The following is a 27,285-nucleotide window of genomic DNA, read 5'->3' as shown; positions in this document are numbered from 1 at the left end:
CTCCGCCTTCTAATATAACATATCACACGGGTGTTGAGGACAAGAAATATTCGGTTGCAAGTCTACACTCAAACATTGTAGTAGCCAAACGGGTTAAAACAAACTAATGGACATGACAATGCAATCATAACGTTTCCTTGAAGTTTCCGTCGAAACCAATGCATTTAAAATGCCGCTTTTGTTTTCGAAGGCCATTGTAAGCCTTTCTGGTTTATATTCTAACTTACGCTTAAGCTACGCTCTTCAACTATCTGGGTGCTCACACACCCTACTCTCCTCAAGCTCGATGAGTAACGTTGTCCCTTAGGGCAAACAACGGCTGTAACGAAGTAACGATTATGCAGCAAAGTATTTTCAGCTTGCCCTCCGAATTCGTTATAGCGAGGTTTCGCTGTATTCCGTAGCCATTTGCAGGTATTTGTCGCTCGTACACCTTTGTCTACAGTCAGCCACACTCTTCAGCCATATGTGTGTCAACGCAGGGGAGCGTCTTCAATGTTCCCGCCGGTTCCCTCGGCTTCAGCGTGGGCATCTACTGCGCCTTCTCGTTGACCTGCATCGCGCTGCTCATGCTGCGACGGAAGCTGGCCTTCTTCGGCAAGGCCGAGCTGGGCGGTCCTCGACCGGCGGCCATCGCCAGCGGCGTCTTCATGGTGTTCCTGTGGGTCCTCTACATCGTCCTGTCGGCGCTGAAAACGTACAACCACATCTGAAGACGTACGACCGCGTACACGAAGACCACCTTGCGCGCGCTGCCTGTAACTATACACGATTTCAGTGAGAGCTCTCGTGGGGGTATACCGCCGTTTCAGGCTGCTAAGGGGGAACGTTTTCGCCCAAGGTTCGGCTTCACGCGACGGAGTGATAGCGTTTATTTGGAGCGCAGACGGCGTGTGTAACTTGGCGCGACGTCATCGAGTCGTGCGTGCCACGATCGCTGAAATCCCGTAAAACACAACGGGCTTCCGTTTTGGGATTCCGTCAGCTCGCCCGTACAGGTGCACATTTGTAGCAGGCGAGTCGCATATATTTTGTGCGTTTGTTCGAAGAGAATCACGAAAGCCTTTGCAGAGGCATTGGATAGAGACACAGGTTACATTTTTTTTAGATAAGTTTCGCAGACCAGTTGTCGGAGGAGGTGCTGTGTCACGTTCGAGGGTGTCTTACTACCGAGAGTTCCTCTGCTCCGTCCCTGTTTGTCGTCTCTCTCTCTCTCTCTCTCTCTCTCTCTCTCTTTTTTTTTTGTCGTGTGAATGCTTCCGCAGGCGGATCATGCGATGTGTAGACGTCGTAACGTCGTGTATTCGTACGCGAACTCGCACGCCGTACATCCGCCCTTGTGGTTTCCGTAAAGCTCGCTCTATACTTTCGGTAAACACTCGCCAAGCCCTAGCATAAAGCTGCGTAAACATATCGTATTCCCGTTTGCCTTTTACGCGCCAACGGCAATGACAGAGCGCCGAAAGCTAGCCCTTCTGCCAAGGGACACCGATGCCAAATAGACTGAGTAAAAAAAAAAGTATTTATTGTAATACTCAGTCAGCTGCTCATACTGGCTCAGGGCTAGTGGAGTAGTGCAGATGTACTACGTAGCGAATATACATCAGCGTACAAAAAAAAAAACACACACACACACACAAGACGGACGGCTGGACCTACAAACAACAAGCGCTGATTGCCTTTTGTTGCACACGCTAATTTGAAAAATATTCCCGTTGCCGGCGCGGCGATGCTGACAAGGCGGTATCTACAGGGAAACAAACATTTCGCCTCGACAGAAGGATTGAACGGATGGAAAACGTTTGTATAGAAGTTGATGGCACGCTGGCCTACATGTTAAGGATTGCAATGTGGACAAGAGCAAACGTCCTGCTCTCAGCTTTGTGCAGGCCATGCTGCTTGTTTTGGCTTTATGCTAATGGCGTCTTGGCGACGTCTGATCAACATCTAAATGAACACTTGGTAGATCGTTGTTTAAGTGCTCATATTCCCGTTGCGGATATCAAATTTAAACAACAATGACAACTCCCAAATAAGTTCGGTGTGCTTAAACGTTCTCTGACCTATTCGGAACAGCGGGTAAAAAGACTGTGGATTAGCCAAAGCGCACGTTAAAGAACAACCTGTGTCCAGTTGTCTACGATGAACACCAATTCACACTCTATTGAGGACGCACAATGACCTTTTTAAGAGCAACCTTCTCGACAGTGCATGAACCGTCAACGAACAGCTTTTAAGAAATGTTGGTTGATGAGTTTGCTCGAACGGATAGCCTTTCCTCTGCAAGCTCAGTGTGATTGGTATTGGTTTTCGACAAAGCCTATCGTGATAGCCTTGGGCGATGTTTTGTTGATGGGTTGGTGGAGGAAGTAGCCTGCTAGTGTGTTTGTAGATAGTGGCAGTCAATGTTGAGTTTTCGCTGTTTATCAGTTAAGGTCTTCCTTTTCATGGTGTAAGATCTTTGACGAGACTTCTACGAGAACTATTGCAAACGCATTGGCAAATTATTCATGACGTCCTTCATGGTGTGGGTAAAATGTTGTTGTCTGGGTAGGGATATAGTGTGCTTTCATTGACGGTCTCTCGGCAAAGCCTTTCTTTTCAATGCAAGGTCGTTGTGGTTGGGTTGTTTTTTGTCACAATTTTTCACAAATGTTAACGTGTCCGGTTGAATAGGCATCAGCCTCGGGGTAACAAGTTACCGCGCAGGTATTGGCGTGCGAGAGCATGACATATTTCTACCAGACGTGTGTTAAAAAATCTACCTTTCGAGTGTAAGAAAATTGAGAATGTGTGAATATTCGATGACATATTTCTGCAAATGAACTTGGGCAGTGTTTCGTTGATGTACTTGGTGGTCTATGTAATTGGTTGTTGGTAACAGGCCGGTGCGTAAGGATTCTGGATCGTTTTGTGACTCTGCTGAAACAGTGTACCTTTCAAGCGGAAGATGACCGCGGCTGTGTTGATTTCTCCCGAGAGACTTTACAGACACTCATCAGCGCTTTGTTGGTGTTTGGCTGTTTGAGGGGATCCAGTGTGTGCGCCAGTTCCGTTAATGTTGGTTGAACAAGTTGAAATGTTCATGTATGACTGGATGCTACATTCCGTAGAACAGCTGTGAAACGAGTTCGCGTGTCGACGGGAATGAATATTCGGCAACTGCATTTTGCCATTGTTCATGCTAAAGTGTAGCAAAGCGTCATTCCATCGATGATGCGCTCCAAACTCGAGGTACAAACTGCAGAGGTGACACGGGGTCACTCTGGATGTGTACAGCGTGCTTGTTACCTAACTTTGCCTCGTTGTACGGTATAGTGAAGGCCACCCTCTTAAGAACAAAGATGATGCCAGCAACTATTTAAACAGAAGTAAATGCTCGTGAAACATTTTAAATGCTATTGCTTGAGTTTCGTACATTTTGACGGAGCGGCAGTCGCGAGCAGCAGTTTAAAAACCATACACGTCAGGAACAAATTTTTTTTCTTGGCCTGCGCGTGCACAAAATCAAGTGCGTGAGTACACGTGTGGTACAATTCACTGTCACAGTTCCACGGTGTGAAGCTGCGCAAGAAATAATCCTTAATTTTTGTTGACGGGGTGGTGGCTAAATTTTTGCTCGCGAGTTTACGTTCATTTTAGGATGGCGCAAACAGAGAGAACGTTATTCATCGGTGAGTACAAGAAATCTCGAAAATGGAGTTAAAGATAAGCAGATAGATTCGAAGCAGTTACTCTCTTATAAAATAGAGTTGTCTATACATCTTTGTTCGCAGAGCGCATCAATCGCTGTATTCAAATTGCAGTCACAAAATTACTCCACTTGTAACCTACAATGTGATACCTGATACATAAGAACAAAGTGTGGCAGATAATTGACTTGTGTGATATCTTTCCTGGGCACATTTGTTGGAGTGCCTCTTAATGATCGCAAGAGAAAAAAAGTTACTTTTCAACGCTGCCTCATTTAAACTCTTGCGACATACCTTGTATTCCTATGACGTAAAAGTCAACTCGTCGTACTTGCTACAAAAAAAAAAAAGCTTATGCACACTTCTACAACCGCGGAGTGGACCACCGTGCTGTTTCGGCACAGATATCCCAGCAGGCTGCGAATGAAATATCAATGTCGACATACAATACCGTCCACACTTAACGGGAACATGTAATTGTTATAGAAAGCAAGTATAGTTTGAGCATTTTTTCTATTTAACAAATGAAGTGTCGTCAGCATGACATCTTAGGCAGATGTATACTGAAGGAAGGATTATTTTTGCAAGCCCTTATGCCAGAGATAAACTGTAATTAAGGCTGGAATACTCAATAAGTGTTCCTTCTACATGTGCAGTGGAAGTATAGCTTTCACATTCCTTATTCACATCACTAGAGCTCAGATTTTCTGCATCAAGTTCGTGTATAACTAGACAAATGACGATGCCTGCTGAAGCATCCCTTTGCTCTCTATAAATACATACACCCTTTGAGGATTATCTCGTCCCCCCCCAAAATATTTATCATCTTTCATGCGTGCATTTCCTTTCTTGACGCTGCGCCACCGGTACTTTCAGGTCAAGAACCGCATGCTCATATCAGCACTATATGAGACTTGGCAGACAGTAAAACAGTGAATGTAGTGTGAAGGGAAATAAATGTACGCAAGATAGTCGGCGAATATTTCTGGAGAACAATACAACCAACAAGGGATTCTTTTCTTTTAGTGTAGCTGTGCTACACTCTACAGAACCAGGCCGTTCCGGTGACTTATAGTGTGGGAGTAACTTCTTGTCCTGTGTTTCACTCCATTTTTGACATGTGTTTCACGATGGAGTGTGCTCACTCTTCCGATAGAGTACGTTGGCATGGCCCTTCGCAAACGAGGAAAATATACAGTATGGTTCATTGTCAAGAACACCTAACTAGTATTCAAACCAACATAGACTTAACGTCTCATTACATTGAGAAAAGAAAAAAAGCGCTTGATGTGGCGCGGTATGCAGACCTGTATTGGCAAACACGTCTACGCCGAGCTCTTGCGTTAAAATAACAGCTGTAATCGCAGTTTTAATCAGTCACGAAATACTAATTTAATGCTTCCCTTAACAGTGGACCATCCCTAGTGAGCCCAAGGACGCCCTAAATGCAGCTGAATATGAGAATAGTTACTCTCACAAAAGGCAGTCGTCAGGACTCCCATCTTTAGAGTGCATGCGTAGTCGTGAGAACTGCCTCCTCCTTTTTTTTTCGGTGCCAATTCCGTCGTGACCCGTGTCTGATAAATTAGCTGTGCTCAAATGTCTCTACTGGTCCCTATCGTCCATCGTTGACGATGCTATTTTTGACGCTGTCTGTACTTTCTGGCAAGCCTTTGTTCTTACGTCTTGTTTTTGTTTCCAGTTCACAGAGCTTCAAAGGTGCAGGGTATCTCTACACTTCAGTGTGAAAAGCAACCTCATCTTGTAAATATGTCTTGTACCATTTACCTATCGCCTTCCGCATCCGTAATCATAAAGCTTTCTTCCTTTACTTGTACCACGGTACTTTTGTTTCACAAGTTTACTGCACGCTTTATGTTCAGTGGTGCAGTGGGTAGCAACATACGTGCAGTGGGTAGCAGGACGCAGTGTTAGGAAGTTGAAGGAGTTGGATTTACTGCACGTTCAATAATGCGTGCAAGTTTTAATAACCTTACTAGATTCCTTCATACTCCATATCGCAGAATCGCGATCACTGCCACTTTCCGTTGGCTGTCACGTCACAGAGTTAGTGTAATTCTGCTCCTGTGTTTTGCCACAAGTTACACTTCAGACATCATGACTGCAGATGTCTGAGGCGGGGTCAATCCTGTGGTAAATTTTCGCGCTACTTTTAGGCCGCAATGATCAATTCTTCGTGCAATGCTCCTTGCTGCACCACAAACTTTTGGGAGCCTTTTTCTTTTTCCCTTTCGAGTGAGATATTCTGTCACCGTTACTTAATATGTGTTTCATCGTCGCATATATGATAGTCTCTTACGATTGACATCCGAGCTAAGAACGTCAGATAATTTCATCTTTCAGAGATTGTAGTTCCAGAATGCTCCGATAACGTTGCCGATGTGTGAGAGAGCATTCGAGCGGCATTTCGATGATGAACTGGCTCTAGCAGTGATTTATCGTACGATGTTATACCTACGTATAGTCTATACAGCCAACAAACAGTCGATAACTACCAACGGTTTCAATGAAGGTTTTATACTCATGGTGAAAATGCCTTCCGCGGATGCGCAATACAAACTGCATTGAAACCGTAAGGCATAACTTGATGTTTTACGTGACGGCTGTGTTTTAAAAATAAATATCAAATTTCGAAGAATACGGATTGACAGATGTATCAGTAACGCAATCATACCCTTTCTTCTGAGTAACGTGCGGCAAAGTTGCCCAAGACTTTCGAAGCATCTATAGCAGTGATGGTCAGCTTCATTATGCGCACTGGAGCGGCATTGTTGCCGCAGTAATGTTCAATTGCTGCTTTGCATGACCTTTGGATCAGTTCTGGAGCTCTCTGGAATGACCACTCGAAGACGTCATATAGACATATCCATGGGTGGGCACGGTATTTGTAATGAGAACACAAGATATACGGCGTGCGTGACGGCTGCTAGCTGACTTTAGGATGTCTAGCCCGCCTTGCCTGACATCGGCGTTCCTGGATGTTCTAGAGAAGGATATGATCTCTTCCTCTGCATTTCGTCACCATTATCACAAATTTGAGTCTTCTATATTCGACTCGCACGGTTGACCATACGAAGCATGCCATAGAGCTCTTGCTAAACAGCGCTCATATGGTCCCACTGACCTTCTTTCTTTTGGCAAAGACTGGACCCATCTGCAGTGACGCACCCCTGTGCAGATGAAAGATGGCGCCCCATACTGAGACGCACATTTATTCTGTGTACTTTCCGCTGACACAGCGCACACCATGTGTTTCTCCTCGTTGTTGCTAAGAGCAGGGAAAAACAATGGCGCGTTCACAAATGCATTTACATAGCGCATGTATATCGCTTCATTCAAACACGACTTTCTCGAATTATTTAAAGTTCTCTTTCATCAAGTTTTGTTGAAGCAACAGTGTTGAAATTTCTCGCTGACGTATGGAGTATGATTTTTTTTATTGCCTGAGCGCTTTTCTGCCGGCTATTGGGCATGGAACAGTGTGAATCATGGAATGATGCTGAAATGTCGTAAGGAATTCTCATCAGCAGTTAGCTTATACTGAGGCTGCTGTTGATGCCATGGTCAACCCTACGTCGTATATCAGACACGATGTACCGCTATAAGCGTATTGTTCATTATCACTTCACTGCTACCACGCCGCGTGGAGTAAGCCGTACCCTTCTATGGTGCTTACGGAAATACAAATAGAAATATATATATATATTATCAGGCTTTTTGGACGCTGCTGAGAAAGAAGAGGGTGTGTCTTTCACAGAAGTTTTGAATGACAGCACCTCTTGCGAGCCTCTGACAAAATACCAGTTTCATCATTTGCCGTTTGGTTCTTTCAAACACTATCGCGAAGATCCTCTCTGATGTTCGAGTAATGGCGGGGGCTTTCGTATTCTAAAACGTTCCTCAACTCGACGCTCCCCCTGAACTCAGGAAAGTGGATGGCAGATTCGCCTCTCAACTGAAGCAGTCACTGCGATATTGCGGCGTTGGATACATTCACAACGCGTGCTTGAGATCTACGAGGGCAGCGCCGTGAAACTCCGCGGCGATTCGCAACTCAAAATTATGTAACCCTCTCGGTGTCTGCATCATGCGCAGGTGTAAAGTGAAGGTGCGTTTCTCAAGCAACTCGCAGTCGCAGCAACTCTCGAGAGAGAAGTTACCTTATAGCCTCCGAGATCGGTGGGCGAGCAAAAAAGCCTTTGCCAGCCGATCTCGGAGGCCACTGTCATTCAATCGCACTGTCTTCAGCCGATGGGTGGCGCTTGTGCACCACTCGGTGGAGCTGTGGAAGGGGGGGGTTCGAGCCGAGCTCTATACGGTAAAAAAACGGGTGTAAGTTTGTTGTCACAATTCTGCGGAGTACTATTGGATGCTGAACAATCATTTTTTTTTCACCTTCGTTTCACTTTCCCGTGCCCCAGTTCCTTTGCAGAGTAATCTTATTTACATATGCATTGCACGAACGGTGAGAGCAAGAAGGACAGATGTATTTACACCACCACTGTGCAGTGCCGTCTTTCCGAAAGACTATTCCGTACATTATGCACGACCGCATTTGCATTGTTGTGATTCTTGGGCCGTGTTGTGTGGCTTCTGCATTGTTTGTATGCGTGAAGTGTGTTGTATTGCGCGTTCGCAAAGAAAATAATAAAATATGAACGACTGCTGCCGAATGAGTGAGTTTGTTTCAATGCCCACTCTCACCCCCTCCTCCCCACGCCAATCGCGCAGCCAAGACTTCAGCAGGCTGCTTCTCTTTACTAAGAAGGTATGTACCGAGGAATTGAATTCATACAGCGTTCCAACACCTTCTTATGGAATAAGAAGAGCTTGTGGGCGAGTCCTAACACGTTTCTCCAAACATGGCTTTCGCCCTTCTAAAAGATTGCCAGTCTCCAGTGGAGGGGCAGGTAGGAGTGGAGGAGGTCGTTTTCTGAAACTGAAACAGCCTCCATAAACTGACGCCCTCTGCGTCATGCTAAGACGGTGATCATCGTACTTTCATACTATACGATTCACAGACTATCTGTTAAGTTTGTATTTCTTCTTCCTTCGTCATGGCTGGTTTTATTTTTTTTTAAATCGCAACTAATTACGCGTTATTGGGTCCATGGTTTAACATTGTTTGGAAAAATATCATCAAATTCAATATTAGCGACGGTTTAAACATTTGCCCTATCAATATTTGAATATTATTTTGAAAAGACCCCTTTGCACACCTGGATACAAATACCGTGATAGCAACTGATGCTTCCCTCTGTGAAGAGAAGGCTGGTAGGGGCATTGTATCACCATATTTAAATTAGTCGTTTTCCATTCGGCTGCCTGACTATTTTTCGCCTGTTTTTCCAATAATTCCGCCTACCTTTAAGCGGAATTATTGGAAATCGTCCCAGCTTTACTCAAATTATCATCATCTCTGCCATCAGCCGTCATCTTAACTGAGTGCCTGTCTGTCTGCTCTTCCCTAACCACATCGAAATTGTCAGATTCATTAGAAACTTTCTATTCGCTTGCGACGACACTGACGCCTCGTTCGTTTAGTTTGGGTGCCAGGCCGGAAATGTCTAGCCTTAAACGCATAGACAGGTGCACTCGTAGTGGCGTCCCGTGATGGTCCTGTAATCCCAATTTTACCTACATTAGCTTTAATCACTGCGGCGCGATTCAGAAAACATACTACTGCAAATGACTACGCGCAATTATCGTTGTCAACATCTGATTTCTCGCATCTCGATTTTCCTTGGAACAACAAATGGCGCTCAACTAGAAAAAAATTGAAATAATCATCACGAGTGTATAGGATGCTGAGTCCCCCTACTAAACTTTTACCTCTACAGCTGTGGTCTGGCTCTATCGCGTTTGTGTCGCTTATGCAATGAGAGTTAATCACTGCAACGCTTGTTTCTGACATGTCGCCTTTCATTATTCAAAGGAAAATATTTGTAGAAGAACCCTTCCAAAATCTCGGCTTGAATTTGACTCTTCCTGTAATTCTTTCCTCTGGGTCTACCATACTGAATTACAGGCGCAGGAACGTTTGTGAAGCCCTCTGCATCTTTCAGCGTGAGACAAAAGGAATTACATGCTAGAATGTTTCTTTACTCTTAATATTCTCACATACTTTATGTAATACTTGGATAATTGATCATTCATATAAGTAACAGTAGAAACTTTAAATCCCATTTGCAAGATACTTATTTCAGTTGGCCTCAATTTATTCAAAATACATTCAAATACAGTTTTTTTTTCGCCGCCCGATTCATGGTCGATCCGCCAGAGTGGGTTGCGTTATTTCACTAGGGAACAAGAGCGAGGTAGCTATGGTACATACCCCATGTTACAGGCGACAACAAGATAGCTACTCATTTCGTTTGTCGTTGTGTGGCCAGACCCAATTGTGGGTATTTTTCCATTCATTTACTCATCCTTGTTCGCCCGCATCCCATACCCCTGTATGCCCTAAGGCATTACCCCTCGCATAAAAAAAAAATGTGGGTGTGCGTCATGAAGGAAACAATACCAACGGAGCATGCCTCGAGAGGTAGTTCTTATTAAGGTTTCAAAATGTGGCTTATGCCCATGAAGGGGGATTAGCCACAATGAGGGTGCCTCGAGTTCCGAGCTGTAGAAGAAGAAGAAGAACAAGAAGAAGCACTCGGCTTTCCACGTCCGACTTAAGGACAGCGTTCCCGTCTTCATCGAGGACTACAACCGTTCGAACAACGAGAAGGCGTTGAGCAGTGGTCGGGATTCGGCTGCCACCACGCCACCGAGATGAGTACGATTCAGTGTTCTTTTTTTTTACTCCAGAGAACGCTAAGAGCTCGCCGCAGCACGTAACTAGGTATGAGTTGCGCCAATAATCTCGAAGGTCATGTTTCGCTAGCCGCTTGCATGCCTTATTTCGCTACCAGATCCACACAGAGAAGGCGTCCCACTCGCGACAATAGTAGCTGCTCATGAATCACGGAATACATGACGTGCTCCAAGCACCAGCAATCGCTTACAGTTCTTGCAGTACACAAGATATTCGAGAATGGCTTCCGTGACTCTGAGGGAATCTGCGCTAGGGGATATGCCCATTAGGTAGCATCTCAAGCGCCAACACAGCACGGCGTCCAAGTTGGGCTTAAGTGATATACACTCCAAGGTCCAAGGTGTCTAGAGCCTGCTAAAGCATCAGTTCTGCTGAGAAGTGAGCCTTGCGAAAGGGAGACAAAAAGACTTGGGTTATATAATCGTACTTAAAATTGTAACATTCAAGCCGAAATATTTTTCAGAAGCCTGTATTTATATTTCAGACGCACATTTAAACAAAACGCTCTTCTGTGTACTCTGTGCCATTCTGGTTATCGAAGTGAGACGGCATAAGGGCGTTTACATCTGTTTATTATGAACCTGCAGTACTTCGCGTACAAATCTTCATATTCTTGGGCTTCCTGTACGATTTTGGAGTTATAGGCTGGGCTTGCTGGTTTTCGTTCAATATTGCCGACAGCGCACAACGACGCCACCAGAGATACGCAAACCTATCTGTCCTGTTGATTGGTTGATTGATTGATTAGCTTGGACTAAATTTAACATATTGGCAACTATCGCGCCATCAGCTTCTCCAAGAACGATAAATTGTTTAATAATAAAACCACGATAACGTGAGGTGATATAAACGCATTCCGACCACGAAACCCACTCAAAAATTAAAGAAGAGCCGCGTTCTGTACTTTCTGCGGTGAAACAAAAGTTAATCAATCAAATACTACAAAATAAATAAATTCGTGAAAGAGAAAAAACACGTACCCAGTGTTAATACGCAGTAACAGTATAGATATTATTAAAGAATGTTATCAAGCCGTTCAGAGCACGCCTTTTTAATGACGCGCAACTATGGTCAAGGGGATTTCTTTTTCTGCACTGAAAGAGGACGATTACCAAGGCGAGTTATCGTTGACATCAAAGCGCTTCTTCAGCGTCCTGTTCAGGCATCTCTACATAATTGTCACTTTTTTATCGGCAGGTGCTGAAAGCAGCACAAGTCGGAGCAGCACAGCTTTGTCGGGTGAGCAAACCTATATAAACTGCGACGCAAAGCACCGTGACACATTCGTCGCCGCATTTCACGGATACACGCATTCTTCTTCCGTAGTTTGCCCCCGTCCACGAAATGTGGCCAAAACACCAAAGCCAGCATGCTAGTTGTTACTAGCACCGAAGCTTCACGAGGACGGCTCTTACCTCCTCGGATACACTAAGAGGTGTACGGTCGACTTCGGTTCATTCGACCTCGGTTTATTCGATTATTTAGAGCGCACCGCTAAAGTCCTGGCGAGAAACCATGCTTTGCTATGGAAAGAAAACTCGTTTAGTTCGAACGCGAGAGAACGCCGATTCGGTTAATTCGACCCCCACCGACTCCACTCGTGGCGCCCCCTCGTGCGCGCACGGTTACTAAAAGCTTGAAAACACAAGAAATTTAGCAAATAGCGCTATTGCTTCTGTGTTTAGCGCGTGGGGCCATATTCTTCCCACCCTTCTCGTGTCGAGACAAGCCGCCACGTTCAGCAGTCCGCTTCGTCCGTTCAGTACGGTGTCTTGTTGGCATTTCGTCACTGTTAGCTCATTCGACCTTTCGGATAATTCGAACTTTCGAAGAATCGGAACAAAGCTTTGCACTCTCGCAAGCGCTGACTTAATGGGAGTCGACTGTGTTAGTCACTGCTTCTGTTGGCAGGTTAAGTTCGTGCAGTGACAAAGCGGTTACTGATGCAGTGTGAAACGCACGGTAATTAAGTGAGGAGGCAAGAGCGAATTACGGCCGAGTGGCGAAGCTTTCAAGTTACTAACAACAGCCCTCATTGACAGCAGAGAATTTGTACAGCTTTTTCTCCAGTTTAGTAAAATTGTTCATTGGTAATACATTGAATTCTAAACGAGCCGTATAGATTAAACCACATAGCAGGTTTCGACGCTTTTCTAAGTGCCAGAACAGGCCAAGTGCAACAAAATTTCAGACATTTGATACTTCCAGATTCATTACGTCAAACGTGTGTTGCTGCTCGGGTTTATGCGCGAAATTCAATAAATATAAGTTTCTTTTTAACGTTCTCAAGAAATAATCAATCTTTCCTCAGCTAAACGAACATTGCGTTTAAGATGAATATTTTTCTCGATTATATTACATATATTCTTCTGCCATAGCTTCTTCAGGCAGCTCCCGTCAGAGCGTAAGTATTGTATCGTTTTCTCCTGCAGATTCTGTAAACTGCACCACAGAATTTACAGAGTTTCCTGTAAAAATTACTGGAGGGAACTCTGGCACTGCGATCGTTTCGGTAAATTACCATGCGAACCGTGCCGGTTGTGGGGATTTGTGTAATGGTCTGGCTAGTTACATCAAACGTTCCCGTAGCTTTATTTATTACGCTTTTGACTTCGATATTTCCAAGCGCTAATATTTTTCTAAACGCAACAAGACAATTAGTCCGCGAACGTGCTTAATGATTGCGAAGTGTTTTGCACTTATGTCGCGAAATGCTTTATCTTTTCTTAAATACTCAATTTTCAAAGCCAGCTTTGTACTATATATACTTTGTACCAGTACAGCTGAGGTATATATATATAACTGGAGCAATCTTGGCAAAGCCGCGGGGCCGGTAATTGCATAGTTTTCTTGTTGGTGGCTTTTGAACAGCGGCCGACGACGCGTGCACCTGGCGGTAGTCGCTATGACGTAAGTCTCAGCACGCTGCCTTATCTCGGAGGCCATGCCGGGGAGCCGCGCGTTCAGGGTCATGCGTCACTTCCGGAGAGCGGTAATGCGGCGTTCTATTCAGTTTCGGTATCATCAAAACGGATGTTTTTGCGAGCTTTCCGTAACGCTTCCGCTCGTATTTCAGACACGATATTGCACGACCACCGTCTCTCATATATCTACGCTACATTGATACGGGCTTGTTACATGGTCTGAAATTTCGTTGTGCCTGTCCTTTAACTGATTGTTGTCCTAGTGTCCCCTTCTACTACTACTACTACTACTACTACTACTACTACTACTACTACTACTACTACTACTACTACTATTATTATTATTATTATTATTATTATTATTATTATTCACGACTCGCTCGCGCCCATCTCGCAGGGGGAGGAGTCTACCGCGGGAGCAGACAGTCAGGCCACTACGACGAGCTACGCCATGCTGACGTCATCACTGCGCAGCGAGGCGACTGAGCTGCCGTCACGACGCACGCAAGCCGCTGCCGCGGCGAGGAGCCAACGTCGCGTCCGCATCCGCTCGCCAGCCGCCTCCGGCGCGGAGCCGCTTGTGGTGGAAGCGTAGGCGACCTTGCACTTTGCGTGACCGGTACAAAACTGCAGCAGAGCGGCAAGTCGGGCTAGTTGGCGGAAGTTCGTCTCGTAATACGGCGGTTACTGCGCTAAAACACACAGACAACAGAAGTAGAACAGAAGTAGGCCTAAGTAGAGGTTCCCGAATTGGACGGGAATGGGCGCCTTCTGTCCGCTTCTACTTCTGCTGTCCGCGCGTTTTAGCGCAGTAACCCCCGTATTACAATGCGATACACAAACTGAGAATTGGGAAACAGACGAGCGCTGACTTGTAGTTGATGCTCGTTAGAAAACGGAAAGAATTGCGTGGAAACCATCGACGATCATTGTAAAGGTTGGCGAATATCTCGAAAGCTTCTAGAAAGCTGCTCCCTTTGTTTATCTAAAGGAATGAAGCGCTCGAAGGCGTGGACATGTCTAGCGTTTGTTGTTTCACAGCGTATCTCCGTAGAGAAAATAGCCGTCAATTAGAACATCTGTAGCGGTAGTATGGGTGGCCATATATATATATATATATACGCCGATTCGTAGATGTGTGTTTGTTTTAGCGTAGGCGACTACCATCCTCCTCTCCCGCAGCCAGCGCGGAGGGAGAGGGAAAGGTGGGCAGGAGAACAGGAGGGCTGTCCTTCGCGAGCGCTCCACCACAGCAGCTAAATCTTCAAACGCCCCGAATACTCTCTCGCTAGGTACAGCACGTACGCATCAAAGAGCTACAATAGTTGGCGCTGGGCGACGACGGAACTTTCCGAAGTTAGTTAGCAAGAGAGCACGTGCTCTTTGCCTCAGCGCCTTCGTGTGGGTGGTGAAAGTGCGACCCTCGCAAGAACGGACGAAAGAGCCAAAGAATGCTGTTCGCTTAAAAAAAAAAAACTGTACATAGCTTTCACAGTCTAGAATGTTACGTTATTGTAACGCCTACAAATTCTTATTATCGCGTTCTAGTAAACTCCGTTAATTGTAGGGCAGAGCCCGTCTGTTCGCTTTCTCACCTGCTTTCTTATAGCCTATAGTTTGTACCAGTTCATCCGTACCAACTAGTCCAGAGCTATAAAAAGAAAATAAAGAGAGAGAGAGAGAGGGAGAGAGAGAGATATTGGCTCTTTCGAGGGGGTTGAGTTCCGGGGCAACTCTAAAGTGTGGGCCAGCGTGAAGGCGACGGCAGGTCCCCCTATAACGTTGTCGCCAGTTCTACAGCACTGGAGGCGTGCCTAATTACATGGCGCGGGAAGCGCGAATATTTTTGTTACGTCCGCGAACGCACGCGAGAGCCACCGAACATTCTAGGATGTACGACGAGTCGCGTACAAATATAGCGTACGACTTTGAGCCGTGAATTCAGATTCGACGAGCGACGACACTTCTCGTTGCTGGCGTTGTGATTTTAGTGTTGCCTCCTTTCCGAATAGGCACAAGTCCGTCCAATAAATTCTTAGATTCCTAATTGACACGCTTGGCAACATCTGCGGTGCTTTACCGTCATTACAACGCGACAGACCCGCCGTGGCTGCTTAGGGGCTATGGTGTTGCGCTGCTATATAAGCACGAGGTCGCGGGATGAAATTCCGGCCACGGCGGCAGCATTTCGATGGCGGTAACGTGCAGAAACAGCGGTGGTGCTTAGATTGGCGTGCACGTTAAGGAACCCCAGGGTGGTCAGAATTAGTCCGGAGTCTGCCACTAGGCGGCGTGTCTCATAACCAGATGATGGTTTTGGCATGTAAAACCCCATAATATAATTTAATAATTGAACTACACCCTGACGACAACTAAACTGTCCAGTATGACAGACCAACTAGCCCAAAGCTATTAGAGAGCTTTAGCTTGTTCGTAATATAGTATTGCAGCTTACCGAATACCGGGTTGCAGAAAACGTAGGCGTGAACAGCCCCAAGTTCGGCGCTACATTGTGGCGCAGAGGTCAAGTTGGGAAAACAGAGGTTCATCGGAGCAAGCAATCACAATACGCCTAACTGTCGCTGTAATGACTTGGCGGCGACTTAATCATTAACGCGCAGCGTTCTTTTCATTTCTCTTCGTAAAAAAACACTCACGTAACACACACACACACACACACACACACACACACACACACACACACACACACACAGAAAAAAAACACGCGTAACGCGCCATGCATCGACAAAGCATCACGAGGTGTCTCTACCAGCGTTGTTACTATAACACCCTCCTTCTTAAGTAACCCCGGTATTCTGTAAAAGGTAGCACATATGCGGACACGCTGAAACTAGAATTGTAGCTTACCCGTAAACGTACAGCCTTTGCGAAATAACGGGCTACCGGAGAGGTGTACGGCAGCAAACGCACTGGCAACAATATCGTGCGGTGCTGCGTTCAACCAGAGAGCAGACCAAGCTATACTGCAGTGATGAACTATATTCTACTTAAGAGCAAGTGTAAAGCTTTGGTAGCGACGGAATCGCTCAGTCCTTTTACAATTTACCTTCGACGACGACACTCGCGCGGCACAAATTTTTAAACCGCATTGTAGTTAGGCAAAGTGTCACAAGACGTCGATACCAGCTTTGTACTGCCGTCGAAGGCTACGGTAAGCAAATAATCCGCAAACGATAACAAGTTTACGGACAAGTTATAAAGATACCTACTGTACGTAAAACTCGTACCGTTTACACATTACCGGTTTACCAGAGCCGTCTACGGCAGTAGCATAGCTGCAGTGACGACATCTTGTGACAATTTTTCGAAAATATGTGCTGCTTCAGTGTTATCAGCGAAGAAAAAAAGATAAAACTACTGCACATTAACGAATATGTCACTGCCAACACTTTAGACCAGCGGTATTGCAGAACACGTAAGCTACTACAGCACTGGCTTTGCGCGCACTCTGGTTACACTCTGCATCCACAGATGTCGCAACCGGCGTTTTTGCTACCGGTACACTCTCAAGCAAAATTACACCCTTTTCCCACACAACGACAATCGTCATCTGTCTTGTCCGCATTTCATTTCTTTAACGCGGCGATCCCTGTACTTCCAAGTCACGAACGGCATGCCCGTTATCACCATGACAGAGCATTCTCGACAGGAAAGTAGCGAGCGCAGCGTTTTCAAGGAAGTAAATGCATGCAAAACAGATGACTATTACTGTAGTGTGGCAAATATGCACCCCAAAGGTTGCGCATATGTTTAAGAGTGTACGCCTCTCCGGGAACCGTATCCCGTCAAGAATGTGCCACGTATGCCGACAAGGTAAGATAAGACAAGGTAAGACTCTCACCGCCCTTCGTCTTGCAGCGAGCGAGGTCTGAACAAGAAGCTGCTCCTGGTGTGCTTGGCGCTCGCCCTGGTCGGCCTCTGCGGTGTCTTGCTCCTCCTTTTCCTCGTCATGACAGGTGCGCACCAGGCAGCATGGCTAAAACATTAGTTCGAGTTGTCGCCTACAGGGGGTCCTTCGAGCAGACTTGAGCTAGAGTCACTGTACATACTAATTTTAGTAGCTTTGGTAGCTTTGGTAGCTTTGGTAGCTTTGGTAGCTTTGGTAGCTTTGGTAGCTTTGTATAGATACCTTTGGTAGCATATACAGTAACTCTAGCTTGAGCTTATAAGAAGGAAGAAGAAGCATGTACTTGCTGCGGTAAAGCTAGGGAAACTATGGAGCATGTTTTATTAGAATGTGAAGACGTCTACCCAGCGGTCGATTTAGGTACCACTGGCCTCCTCGAAGCCCTTGGGTTCAGCGAGAGCAGTGGAAAAGTAAACATGTCCGCAATTAGTAGGAGGCGATTGGAGGATTGGTGGAAGAAAAGTAGGGAAACGACAAAAAACGGAGACATACAAAAGCACAACTCGCAATTGGGGACCAGAGAATTTGGTCGTGGGAGTTCATAGTGTTTGTTTCTTTCTTTTTTTTTATTGTTTAACCTAGGTAGGACATTATGCAATATAATAGCAAGAGCTTGTTGGCTCAACCTACCGCCCCGTTCCAAAGCGGACGCTCATGACACATACATACATACATACATACATACATACATACATACATACATACATACATACATACATACATACATACATACATACATATACATACATACATACATACATACATACATACATATACATACATACATACATACACACAAACACACAAACACACACACACACACACACACCCATCCATCCATCCATCCATCACATCGCCAAGACGCACGCGCAGTGCGCCGATCACGCGCGCTGCCGATCGTGTCTGCAAAGTATCGCACCGACTGACGCCGCGGGAACTAACGAGAATTCAAGCGAAAGACCCCGCTCTTAGGGGCCCCGGGTTCCGCACCCAAGAGTCACGCGATGAGCAAACACGAAGACGACGCGATACAAATGTAACGCAGCGACGATATTATCGCGCAACATTATCACAAAGGAAATGGCGTGGTGACCGAAATGGACTGTAACATTAAGCAGCGCCGGAAACACGCAGCAAGGTGGAGGTGAAAGCTTTCATGTCGGTTTAAATTAACAGCTCGCGCAGCACGGGGTGTAACACAGCACCAACCTCCTTTACGCTTCCCACTGATGACCTTAAAGTATAAACCCCATGCAAGGAATCTTGCGCGCGACAAGCGACGAGATGGAGATGGCTGTCGCGTTCGCTCGTCGCCTACAAGCCGTACCCCATGCGAGCGATGACTTCGAGCGACGTCTCCCCAGTGTTGCCAGTACGAAGGCAGCAATATAGGCGCCGAGACTAGCGTGACGCGTGCTTTATTAACTTAACTTGATGTACTTTACTGTAAAAAAGCAGCATAAGGTATTTCTCAAGGTCTTTCAGTAGGTTCTTATCCTTGCACTATAAAAATTCAATCGTTTGCTCGTTCCGTGCCACAACCGGTAGCACTTGAGTGATGTTTATCCAGTTCCGGCTTCGCGCTATTGGCTAGGCGCTCATTACACTTCCGGGCGACGGGCGATGAATGCTTGAATTGCAGAACCGAGCGATCACGCGACAAGACCGAGTCAGTTCTGTCGGTCTTGTCGCGTGATTGAACTGGTCTTGTCGAGCGACGGCCTGTTACGTCGCTCGAAGCCGTTGCTCGCCGCTGTCGCGTACAAAATCGCGCTCATGGCGTTTAGCCGATACTCGTAGGCCTTGTTCGGACACGTCGGAACAAGGCCTACGTGACTTCTGTAACAGTTTCAGTGAAGCAGACGCGCTCCTATGCTTTTCCATGGCACGTTGAAGAAGACGATGAAGACCAGTGCCGTAATTACTTGAGTGTCTCTATTGTCGGCAGCACACACTTCCGGCGGCTCGTAGCAATGCAAGTGCAAAGCAAGCGCCTACACCTGCTCCGGCGAGCTGATTGGAGGCGCAAAGGAAGATGGCACACCAACATGGCTGCACTTCCGGCTTCAAAAACGTGACGTCAGGGCCTCTCCTATTTTGTTTCTTTCCTCCATGGTGGTCAGTGCACATTTTTGTCCGATCTTCGTGCTTGTGGCTTCGGGCGTTCTGCACTGACTTCGTTTATTACGCTTTGTCGGCCTTCACTGGCCTAAATTTCAAAGCCAACCTACAACTTACTTTTTCTTTAAATGCAGAAAGAAATCGGACTCGTCCCGCACACATAATCGCTGCTAATTGCAGTGTTTCCGCTTGTCCATGTTTCCGTGGCGTAATGGTTTCACTCTACTCGGCGTTTCAGGTCCTTTGTTCGAAACCTGCGGTCGGACAATTTTGATTATACTTATGAGTGAAAGAATTGAAGCCGTATCGCTGTCAATCCCCGAGAGCACGCTCCTGAAGATTACCTATCGCTCCTTATATTAGCTCTCACGCTCAAGTATCTCGAATTCGATTCTATTCACTACCTGCAAACCCTCGGCGCAAGCACGGGAACCCCATTCGCTCCCACGTGTGCTAACATTTTCATGGGACAGCATGAAGCAAACCTGATAAAATTATACCCTTTAATACCTCACACCTATCTGCATTACATTGACGACATATTGATAATATGGGAACACGGCACAAGCACGCTAACCGACCTAATTAGCCATATCAACCCCCTTTAACCTTGTATTAAATTTACTACTCGCCGCTCTCCTAGTCAAATCAACTTCCTCCACACGACGGCATACATAGAAAATGGAAAACTGCGAACGACACTTTACCGGAAGCCTACGGATAGCCAGCGCTATTTAGACTACACCAGTCATCGCCCGCGACACTGTGAGCGAAGAATTTTTGTCGGACAAGCGAAACGAATAAGAAGAATCTGTAGAGAATACAACGATTATATCCATCTCCTAAATGACCTTAAAGCAACGGTGGCAGAAAGAAACTATCCGTAAGCTTCTGTCGACAAGACTTATGACGTCGCTTCAAGATTCGAGAGGCAGTCGCAATTAGCTGAGAAACAGCCTACACCAGAATCAGAGAGACCACCAGACTTCATAAGAAAACACTTTAATGCACCCCCCCCCCCAAAAAAAAGAAAAAAAAAACATAAACAACATCCTACGAAAATACCACCCAATATTATCAAGTAACGACCGTCTGAGAAAGGCGTTCCCGGTGTTACCAAGGATGAACTGTCGCTACAATAGAAACATTAAACACATGTTAGTGCGCGCAAAAATCAGCCAGCATCATTCCTCGGTACTAAAAACATGTTCTAGCCCCAGGTACAAACCTGCAGGCACCTTCAAAGTGACCTTAAAATTAAAAGCACCGCAAATATCTTACACAGAAATTTCTTTCTTTTAGCTTACACACCACTTTCTGCCGCTACCTTTATTCTCTCTTTCAGAGAGACGATAGTTCACTGACCTTCAACAGAGCAGATAATCCACCCTCTCCTCTTGTCGTCCAGGCCCCCTTCACGAAAAAAAGAACCGACAGTGACACGTCAACCGGTTGACACACGACGCTGCCTCACATTCCTCCACCAACGTTGAATGGCACACCTATCTTTTTAATTCTACACCCTCGCCGCCAACACAGCCTCGTTTGTTGCCCACCCGCCTTACCCCATCTTCCCTTTAGAGGAAACGTACTGATGTAAACTGTGCCGAGGAAAGCATATGTCATCTTGAAAAAGACAAGTACACCGTTGTCGAAACATTGGCTCCGGTTTTCACTTTGTTCTCGTTTTGCTCATGTAGCAGGCATGTTATCTACCTCATCACCGCACACCTTCTTTGTCAAAATGAGACAACGAGTTTTGTGTATAAAGGTATCTCGACTATTTGTAATGCTGGTACTATAAGCGCGACAGTCGGCCGAGTCGCTATCTTTCTATTCATATGCCGTAGTGTCCTGTAAATATCAGCGGCTACAGGAGCATGTAATTATTCCTAGTAATCCCAGATGCCTCCGCTCCGCAGGTACAAAGGAGCCCACTACCACAACCAGCAAGACGACGACCACCCCGACTACTACAACCCCGACCACCACATCTAATCCACCCACTACAACCACTCCAATTATCACAACCACCCCAACCACTACTACTACTACTACTACAACCACGACCACCACAACCACTACAACTACCACAACCACTACTACAACCACGACCACCACAACCACTACAACTACCACAACCACCACAACCACTACTACAACCACTACAACTACCACAACCACTACTACAACCACGACCACCACAACCACTACAACTACCACAACCACCACAACCACCACAACCACTACTACAACCACGACCACCACAACCACCACAACTACTACGACCACGATTATCCCAACCACTTCAAGTGCCTCAACTCGTGAGTAAACAGCTTCGTTTTTATGAACGGCGTTCGTAGTCCAACGTAAACTATCAGAATTGCCTTTTTACAAAATAATTACTGAGGTTCGCTGCGTTCCCTTAATGTCAGTACCAAGTGAATCTTAATATTTTTGCTCTTGTTTTTATGTGTTCTGTCCTCGCGGCTGGTCTCAAACGCCTGAGGGACATGCCAAAGGCTCTGCAAAGGAGAATCGGTTGGAAATAACTCGAGCAAGATCTCATGAGTCATTCCTCCATGTTAAACGAGAAAACTTTGAACGGGAAGTTCCTTAGGACTTTTGCCAATCTTAATAACCTACGTACCTGAACTAGCTTCCTTTTTTCAGTGTTGTCCTCTGTGCCTTAGTAGTATTGCTCACGAATCGGAGTGGTTGAAGACATTTCTTTCAGGTAGGGATTCAGAGTACGCCATTATTTTGTTTTCTTTATTGCTTTTCACTTTCAATCAGAATGCTGTACATATTGCAGAATGATAATTTTACGCTGTGTAAAGAGATTCAAGGTGGTTAGGGCGCGTGTAACGACTATAGTGGTATGGTTTCTTGATATCTCCGCAGAACTCTGCAAAACATTTTTTTTTCTCCTCTGGGTGTCAGCAACCTAATTTCAGCACGCTCATGCTGCTCCTAATTATCATAATTTTTTTCGCCATCTTGTGTATACTTCAATGAATACTTTTCAGGTACGCGTTAACTTATTAACGAAGACAATGGTATAGTTCCATTATAAATTTTTATTTGTCTCTTGCTGTTTGTTTGCTCTGTCTGTCCTTGTGATTGTCCTGTCCGTCTGCACAGTTCACGCTGCTGATTGTTCGAATCGTCGTCTGTATTATTGATCTATCTGATCGTTTTGCCTGTCCGTTTAAGACAGACAGACAGACAGACAGACAGACAGACAGACAGACAGACAGACAGACAGACAGACAGACAGACAGACAGACAGAGATTATTGCTGTATTCCTCTCCGTTTGATTACTCTGTCTGTCCGTCCGTCCGTCCGTCCGTCCGTCCGTCCGTCCGTCCGTCCGTCCGTCCGTCCGTCCGTCCGTCCGTCTGTCTGTCTGTCTGTCTGTCTGTCTGTCTGTCTGTCTGTCTGTCTGTCTGTCTGTCTGTCTGTCTGTCTGTCTGTCTGCGTCCTTCCATCTGTACGTCCGATCGATCGATCGACCGATCAACGGACCGACTGACTGAATGGCTGGCTGGCTGGCTGATGGACGTCCGCCGTTCGTCCATCTGTCTGGTCGTCCCTCTGAATGCTCTGTCTGGTAGTTTGTCATTGCATCATTGTTAGGCTGGCGTAGTAGTCCACATGCCTGCCTAACTGCTGCATTAATTTCCGATTGGTTGCCCCGCTAACTCCGCGCCACGGCCACAGAGAGACCCGCCAAGCTGGTGTATCCGCTCGTCTGCACCGTGAGCTCGACGTACGACGGTAGTGTGAACCTACCGCGCGACGGCCTGTGCGGGTACATCTTCTTCGAGTCCCTCTACAAGGACGGCGACAACCCCCTGACGGCGAGGCTCAGCCCGGACGTGGAATCGTTCGCCAGCAAAGCGAGGCACAACACCTACACCGAGTTCGGGATGTCGTTTGCCATCGAGTGAGTAGCGATGGTCGAGCACAGTGGAACGGTGCCATACACTATGCGAGGCGAGAACTTTGCGCACGTGGGTGATTGTTTTATTGCGATAGCAATTGTATACACACTCCAAACGCATTTTCGCCGTCGCCGTCAGCGTCGCCGTCGCCGTGATGTTCCGCATAAAGTCCGAGGGCGATAACACGAGTCGCCGCGCGTCGTATGCTGTATATGCGAGTGAAAGCACGCGAGGGAAGCCGACGTTCGCGGCTCAATCCTGCGCGCGCGAGCGAAGAAAGCGGAGAGCAAACGCGCCGTTTTCCGTCGCGCGAAAGGTCGTGGGGGATGAGAGGGAGGGAGGGAGGGAGGGAGGGGGGCGGCGGCGTTGTGCTCCGGCAGCAACTAAGCATTTCGCGACCGGCCGCTAGGGGAACTGATGATCGCGGCTCAATCTCGCGCGCCACATATAGAGGCAAGCGGGTAGGCAGCGCGGAAAGGATGGGGGCGACTTCCACTCGGCGAACAAGTGTGTGCTTTGTACGGCCGCGCCCGTCGTACGTATCTTGAAAATGACATGCAGACGGCTCATAACTTCGTGCGCGCGTTTCGACGAGTTTCAACTGTGTGCCACTGATTTGCGACTCGGACAATTAATATGCCCTCGTAAACACTGTAACGATTTCGCGCAAGTTAAACAATCGCAAACCTGCAACTTGCCCACTTCAGATTGACTTTCAATTTGATTGTTGTTTCGTCAGCACTGCAATATATAGGTGTCATACAGCAAGATGTCCCACAGTTCGAAACTACAGCGGTACCTCTTGTTCTCAGTTGCGTAACAATCACAATGCCATCAATTGCGATTAGAACTAAACAAGAAACGATTGGATAGGTTATACAATGATGAAACAGTAAGCTTTAATACAAGAACTGTATATAAAGACCAACTAGAGGATGCCGCCAAAAAGAAAAACATGCTTCGTTAAGCGCAACTTACAAAACGTCTACACCTTTCCTTCTTTCTTTCTTTCTTTCTTTTTTGGTGCAGAGCCACAGACTTGTAATCTTCCTGCCTCAACGTTTGAAAGCTTGCCGATTTTCGGCAAATTGTCGGAAATATGACGTCCCAAATCAAAATTACCTTGCCTACAGTTGAATAGAATTCCGCTATTTTCTCGTTAACGCAGCAAATTTTACTCACGCCGACTCATTAGTTGTCTAACGAAAACATTTGTGTGTGCGTATGTGTTTCGCAAGTGTTCGAATATCGAAATGTGAATTGGCCCTGGGGCAATACCTTCGACTGAGGTTTTATTTTTTTCTTTGCTTTCTGTCTGTAGCAGCGCCAACCTGTTGACCGAATACACCACCCCCGCGTTCGACAGAGGCCTCGACCAGCTCGTGCAAAGGCAGGTCATCCACTACGGCGTCCTCGACATGCACCTCCAAGCCACGTCGAACACCACGGTCGCCATGGCGCTGACGATACTGAAGGTATGCTCGGAGTTTTCAGATGGTTTGTCTTTGCTCAGAGTTGATCTCAGTGGAAGCGCTACAGGGCTTGCCAGCGCATTCATTCTTCTGCGAGCATGGACAGCCCGTCAGGGGGCCAACCTCATCAGACGCTATAGCTCATTTTTCAGTATGAGGCAAACTGACATCAACGAGGCCTACGGTTTCCCTGGCTTTAGTGTCCCATTCACGTAACCTAACCTAACCTAACCTAACCTAACCAAACCTAACAAACATTGGGCTGCCCTGTTCCCCTTATTATTATCGCTTATTTTCCTCGATACAGAGCATAACTCCTCATGGACCGGTTGAGGAATTATGATGTCCTCAAGGGCTCTTGCTAGGCGTGCTTGCCAACAGCGTCCAGAGAAGAACTGCTGTTAACAGAGGTTCGGAGAAGCCCGACGAGCCAACTGCATTGACAAACGCAAAAATACATCCCGGCGAGGGGATGTCAGCGTGGAAACATTTATGAACCCGTACCTATGATGTTACGCACGAAGGGGACGTATTTATTATGTAAGGATTCCTTTCAAGTTCCGCACTTTTCGTCCTTCGTCATTGGTTCGCGCGAATCTGTGCCTCCGTAGCGCCACAATCGGCCAGTGGCTGCTACGAGCAACAATAACTTCACAGAATCGAAGAACAAGAATCCTCTTCCATAACAGGGTCCCTGGTACTGCGGGTTTTTCAAACTGTTCTAAATAACTGTGCCTCCAGATAATGCTTCTCTAGCGCTCTAACGGCCCTAAGGTTAATTGAAGTCCCATTCATATTACATCGTATTTCGTTTCCTGAAGTAGTCAAGGCGGTTCCTGTCAAGAGGTTACTAAATGTGCTAACCTTTCGCAGCGACTGCTCGTTCGGTGAAGCTTGACTTTAAAGTGTTTACCTTCGCGAAGCCTTTATGTACGCTTCACATTTCTATCATTATTCTCACAAATACCACTTCTACTTGCAACTTATAAGAGTGTGCACTCATTTTAAATGAAGGTCATGTACTGTGCACAGCCAAGATAGTTATAACATTACGTTTTCCTTTTTTTGCTGATTTCTATTGATTTTGTGAAAGCAAACAGTTTTAAACTTTACAGATCCCCAGCAGACCAAACACATTTCTTTGTGCTCAATAAATTCTGCCAGCCTCACACTGGTATCACGTTGGTGTATTAAACCTGCCATATATCCCGCATTACTTTAAAATTTCGAACTGTAATTTTCAATGTAACCAGGAACTTGTGGGCACGCTTCATTTTGATTATATAATGTATTTCTTGCCATTTCGTACTTGGGAACTTCCGGCTCAAGTAATAAATAAATAAATAAATAAATAAATACATTTCTCCTCTGTATAATCAGAAGACACATTGCACTTGCTACCGAACAAATGCACGGGAAGCCAAAGATTTCTATCGACAGTCTATAGATTACTTAGAACCATTTTTGTTGTTGTAAGCGTTGTTCTGTACTATTGGCTGGTGCAGCGAGTCAATGACCACCTCGCTACTACGGCGGGTACTAGGCCACGGCAATCGCTGATGGCCATCGCCATGGCCCTTGACAACGTTGCCAGCCGCACTTACATTGTGGGCCTAATGAAGTGAGTTGTCAATACTACCGTTTGTTTATTTTACTTCTCAGAAGTTGCTTTGCCGACTAGAATACACCGGCTGCGACCTTCTGGACTGCGTAACATATATTTGCAGTTTTGCAGTGATGGTGCAGATACACATGCACCGAAATCGGCGTTCTTTTTTTTTTTTTTTTTTGATACTGAAACTAGGGTGCCTCGATGCCAGAAGGGAAATCAGAGCTTGCCACCACGAGCAGGCTTTCCTTCCGGGAAAACTCAAAATTTCCCTATTTGGAATATTTTTTTTTTTCAAATCAAATCAAGCTTATTTCAACATACAACCGAATGCTGAGGACCGAGAACAAAAAGCCAGCAAGGCTTGACGTGGTCCATGGCCCCGAATACTAGTGGCACGCATAAATGCTCTTATTACGCAATCCCTGAACCGATTTAAATAATGTATATTGGTTTTAAGAGAAAATAATGTCAATTCTACAGACAGTAAAAGCAGCAAAATTTTAACTTAGGGGTCGAAAGTTTTACCAAGAATAGTCGAGAATCGGGACCTAAAAGAAAAAAATAACGGCAGCACAATGTTTACAAATCTGCAACTCTGCACCGAATACACATATCGCATTGCTGTAAAATATCGTCTCAAACAAACAAATTTGCTATATGTTTTCACTATATTATACGCTACATGTGCTAACGACCCACATGAAAGCGGTAGAGTATATTTAGAAAGGGTATGCGAAACTCCTGCTC

At 46.0% G+C, this 27,285-nt stretch overlaps 2 protein-coding genes across 3 annotated transcripts in view; both read left to right on the top strand.

Moving 5' to 3' along the window:
• The window catches only part of LOC142589949 (sodium/calcium exchanger Calx-like), a 78,716-nt gene extending 70,330 nt beyond the window's left edge, over nt 1-8,386 (top strand). For both annotated transcript variants that reach the window (XM_075701678.1, XM_075701679.1), the window contains exon 13: nt 483-8,386. In XM_075701678.1, the coding sequence (XP_075557793.1) occupies nt 483-713 (231 nt within the window). In that variant the 3' untranslated portion in view covers nt 714-8,386. The remainder of the gene's footprint in view (nt 1-482) is intronic.
• A 5,522-nt stretch (nt 8,387-13,908) lies between these two features.
• On the top strand, nt 13,909-25,157 carry LOC142591357 (uncharacterized). The gene is made up of 5 exons (XM_075703681.1): nt 13,909-14,048; nt 17,337-17,434; nt 21,429-21,830; nt 23,231-23,456; nt 24,776-25,157. The coding sequence occupies exons 1-5, from the start codon at nt 13,909-13,911 to the stop codon at nt 25,140-25,142; spliced, it is 1,233 nt and encodes a 410-aa protein (XP_075559796.1). The 3' UTR covers nt 25,143-25,157.
• Nucleotides 25,158-27,285: the final 2,128 nt, after the last annotated feature.

Source organism: Dermacentor variabilis, chromosome 8 (assembly GCF_050947875.1).
Source record: "Dermacentor variabilis isolate Ectoservices chromosome 8, ASM5094787v1, whole genome shotgun sequence".
NCBI lineage: Eukaryota > Metazoa > Arthropoda > Arachnida > Ixodida > Ixodidae > Dermacentor > Dermacentor variabilis.
The sequence above is the reverse complement of the archived record's forward strand: the minus strand, read 5'-3'. Positions and strand labels throughout refer to the sequence as shown.

What these genes read in the sequence shown, in the direction of transcription:
- LOC142591357 (XM_075703681.1), top strand. Translation starts at nt 13,909, where the DNA reads ATGCTGACGTCATCACTGCGCAGCGAGGCGACTGAGCTGCCGTCACGA. An exon ending in GAGCCGCTTGTGGTGGAAGC is followed by an intron (nt 14,049 to 17,336) that starts GTAGGCGACCTT and finishes TTCGTCTTGCAG; the next exon opens with CGAGCGAGGTCTGAACAAGA. An exon ending in CCTTTTCCTCGTCATGACAG is followed by an intron (nt 17,435 to 21,428) that starts GTGCGCACCAGG and finishes TCCGCTCCGCAG; the next exon opens with GTACAAAGGAGCCCACTACC.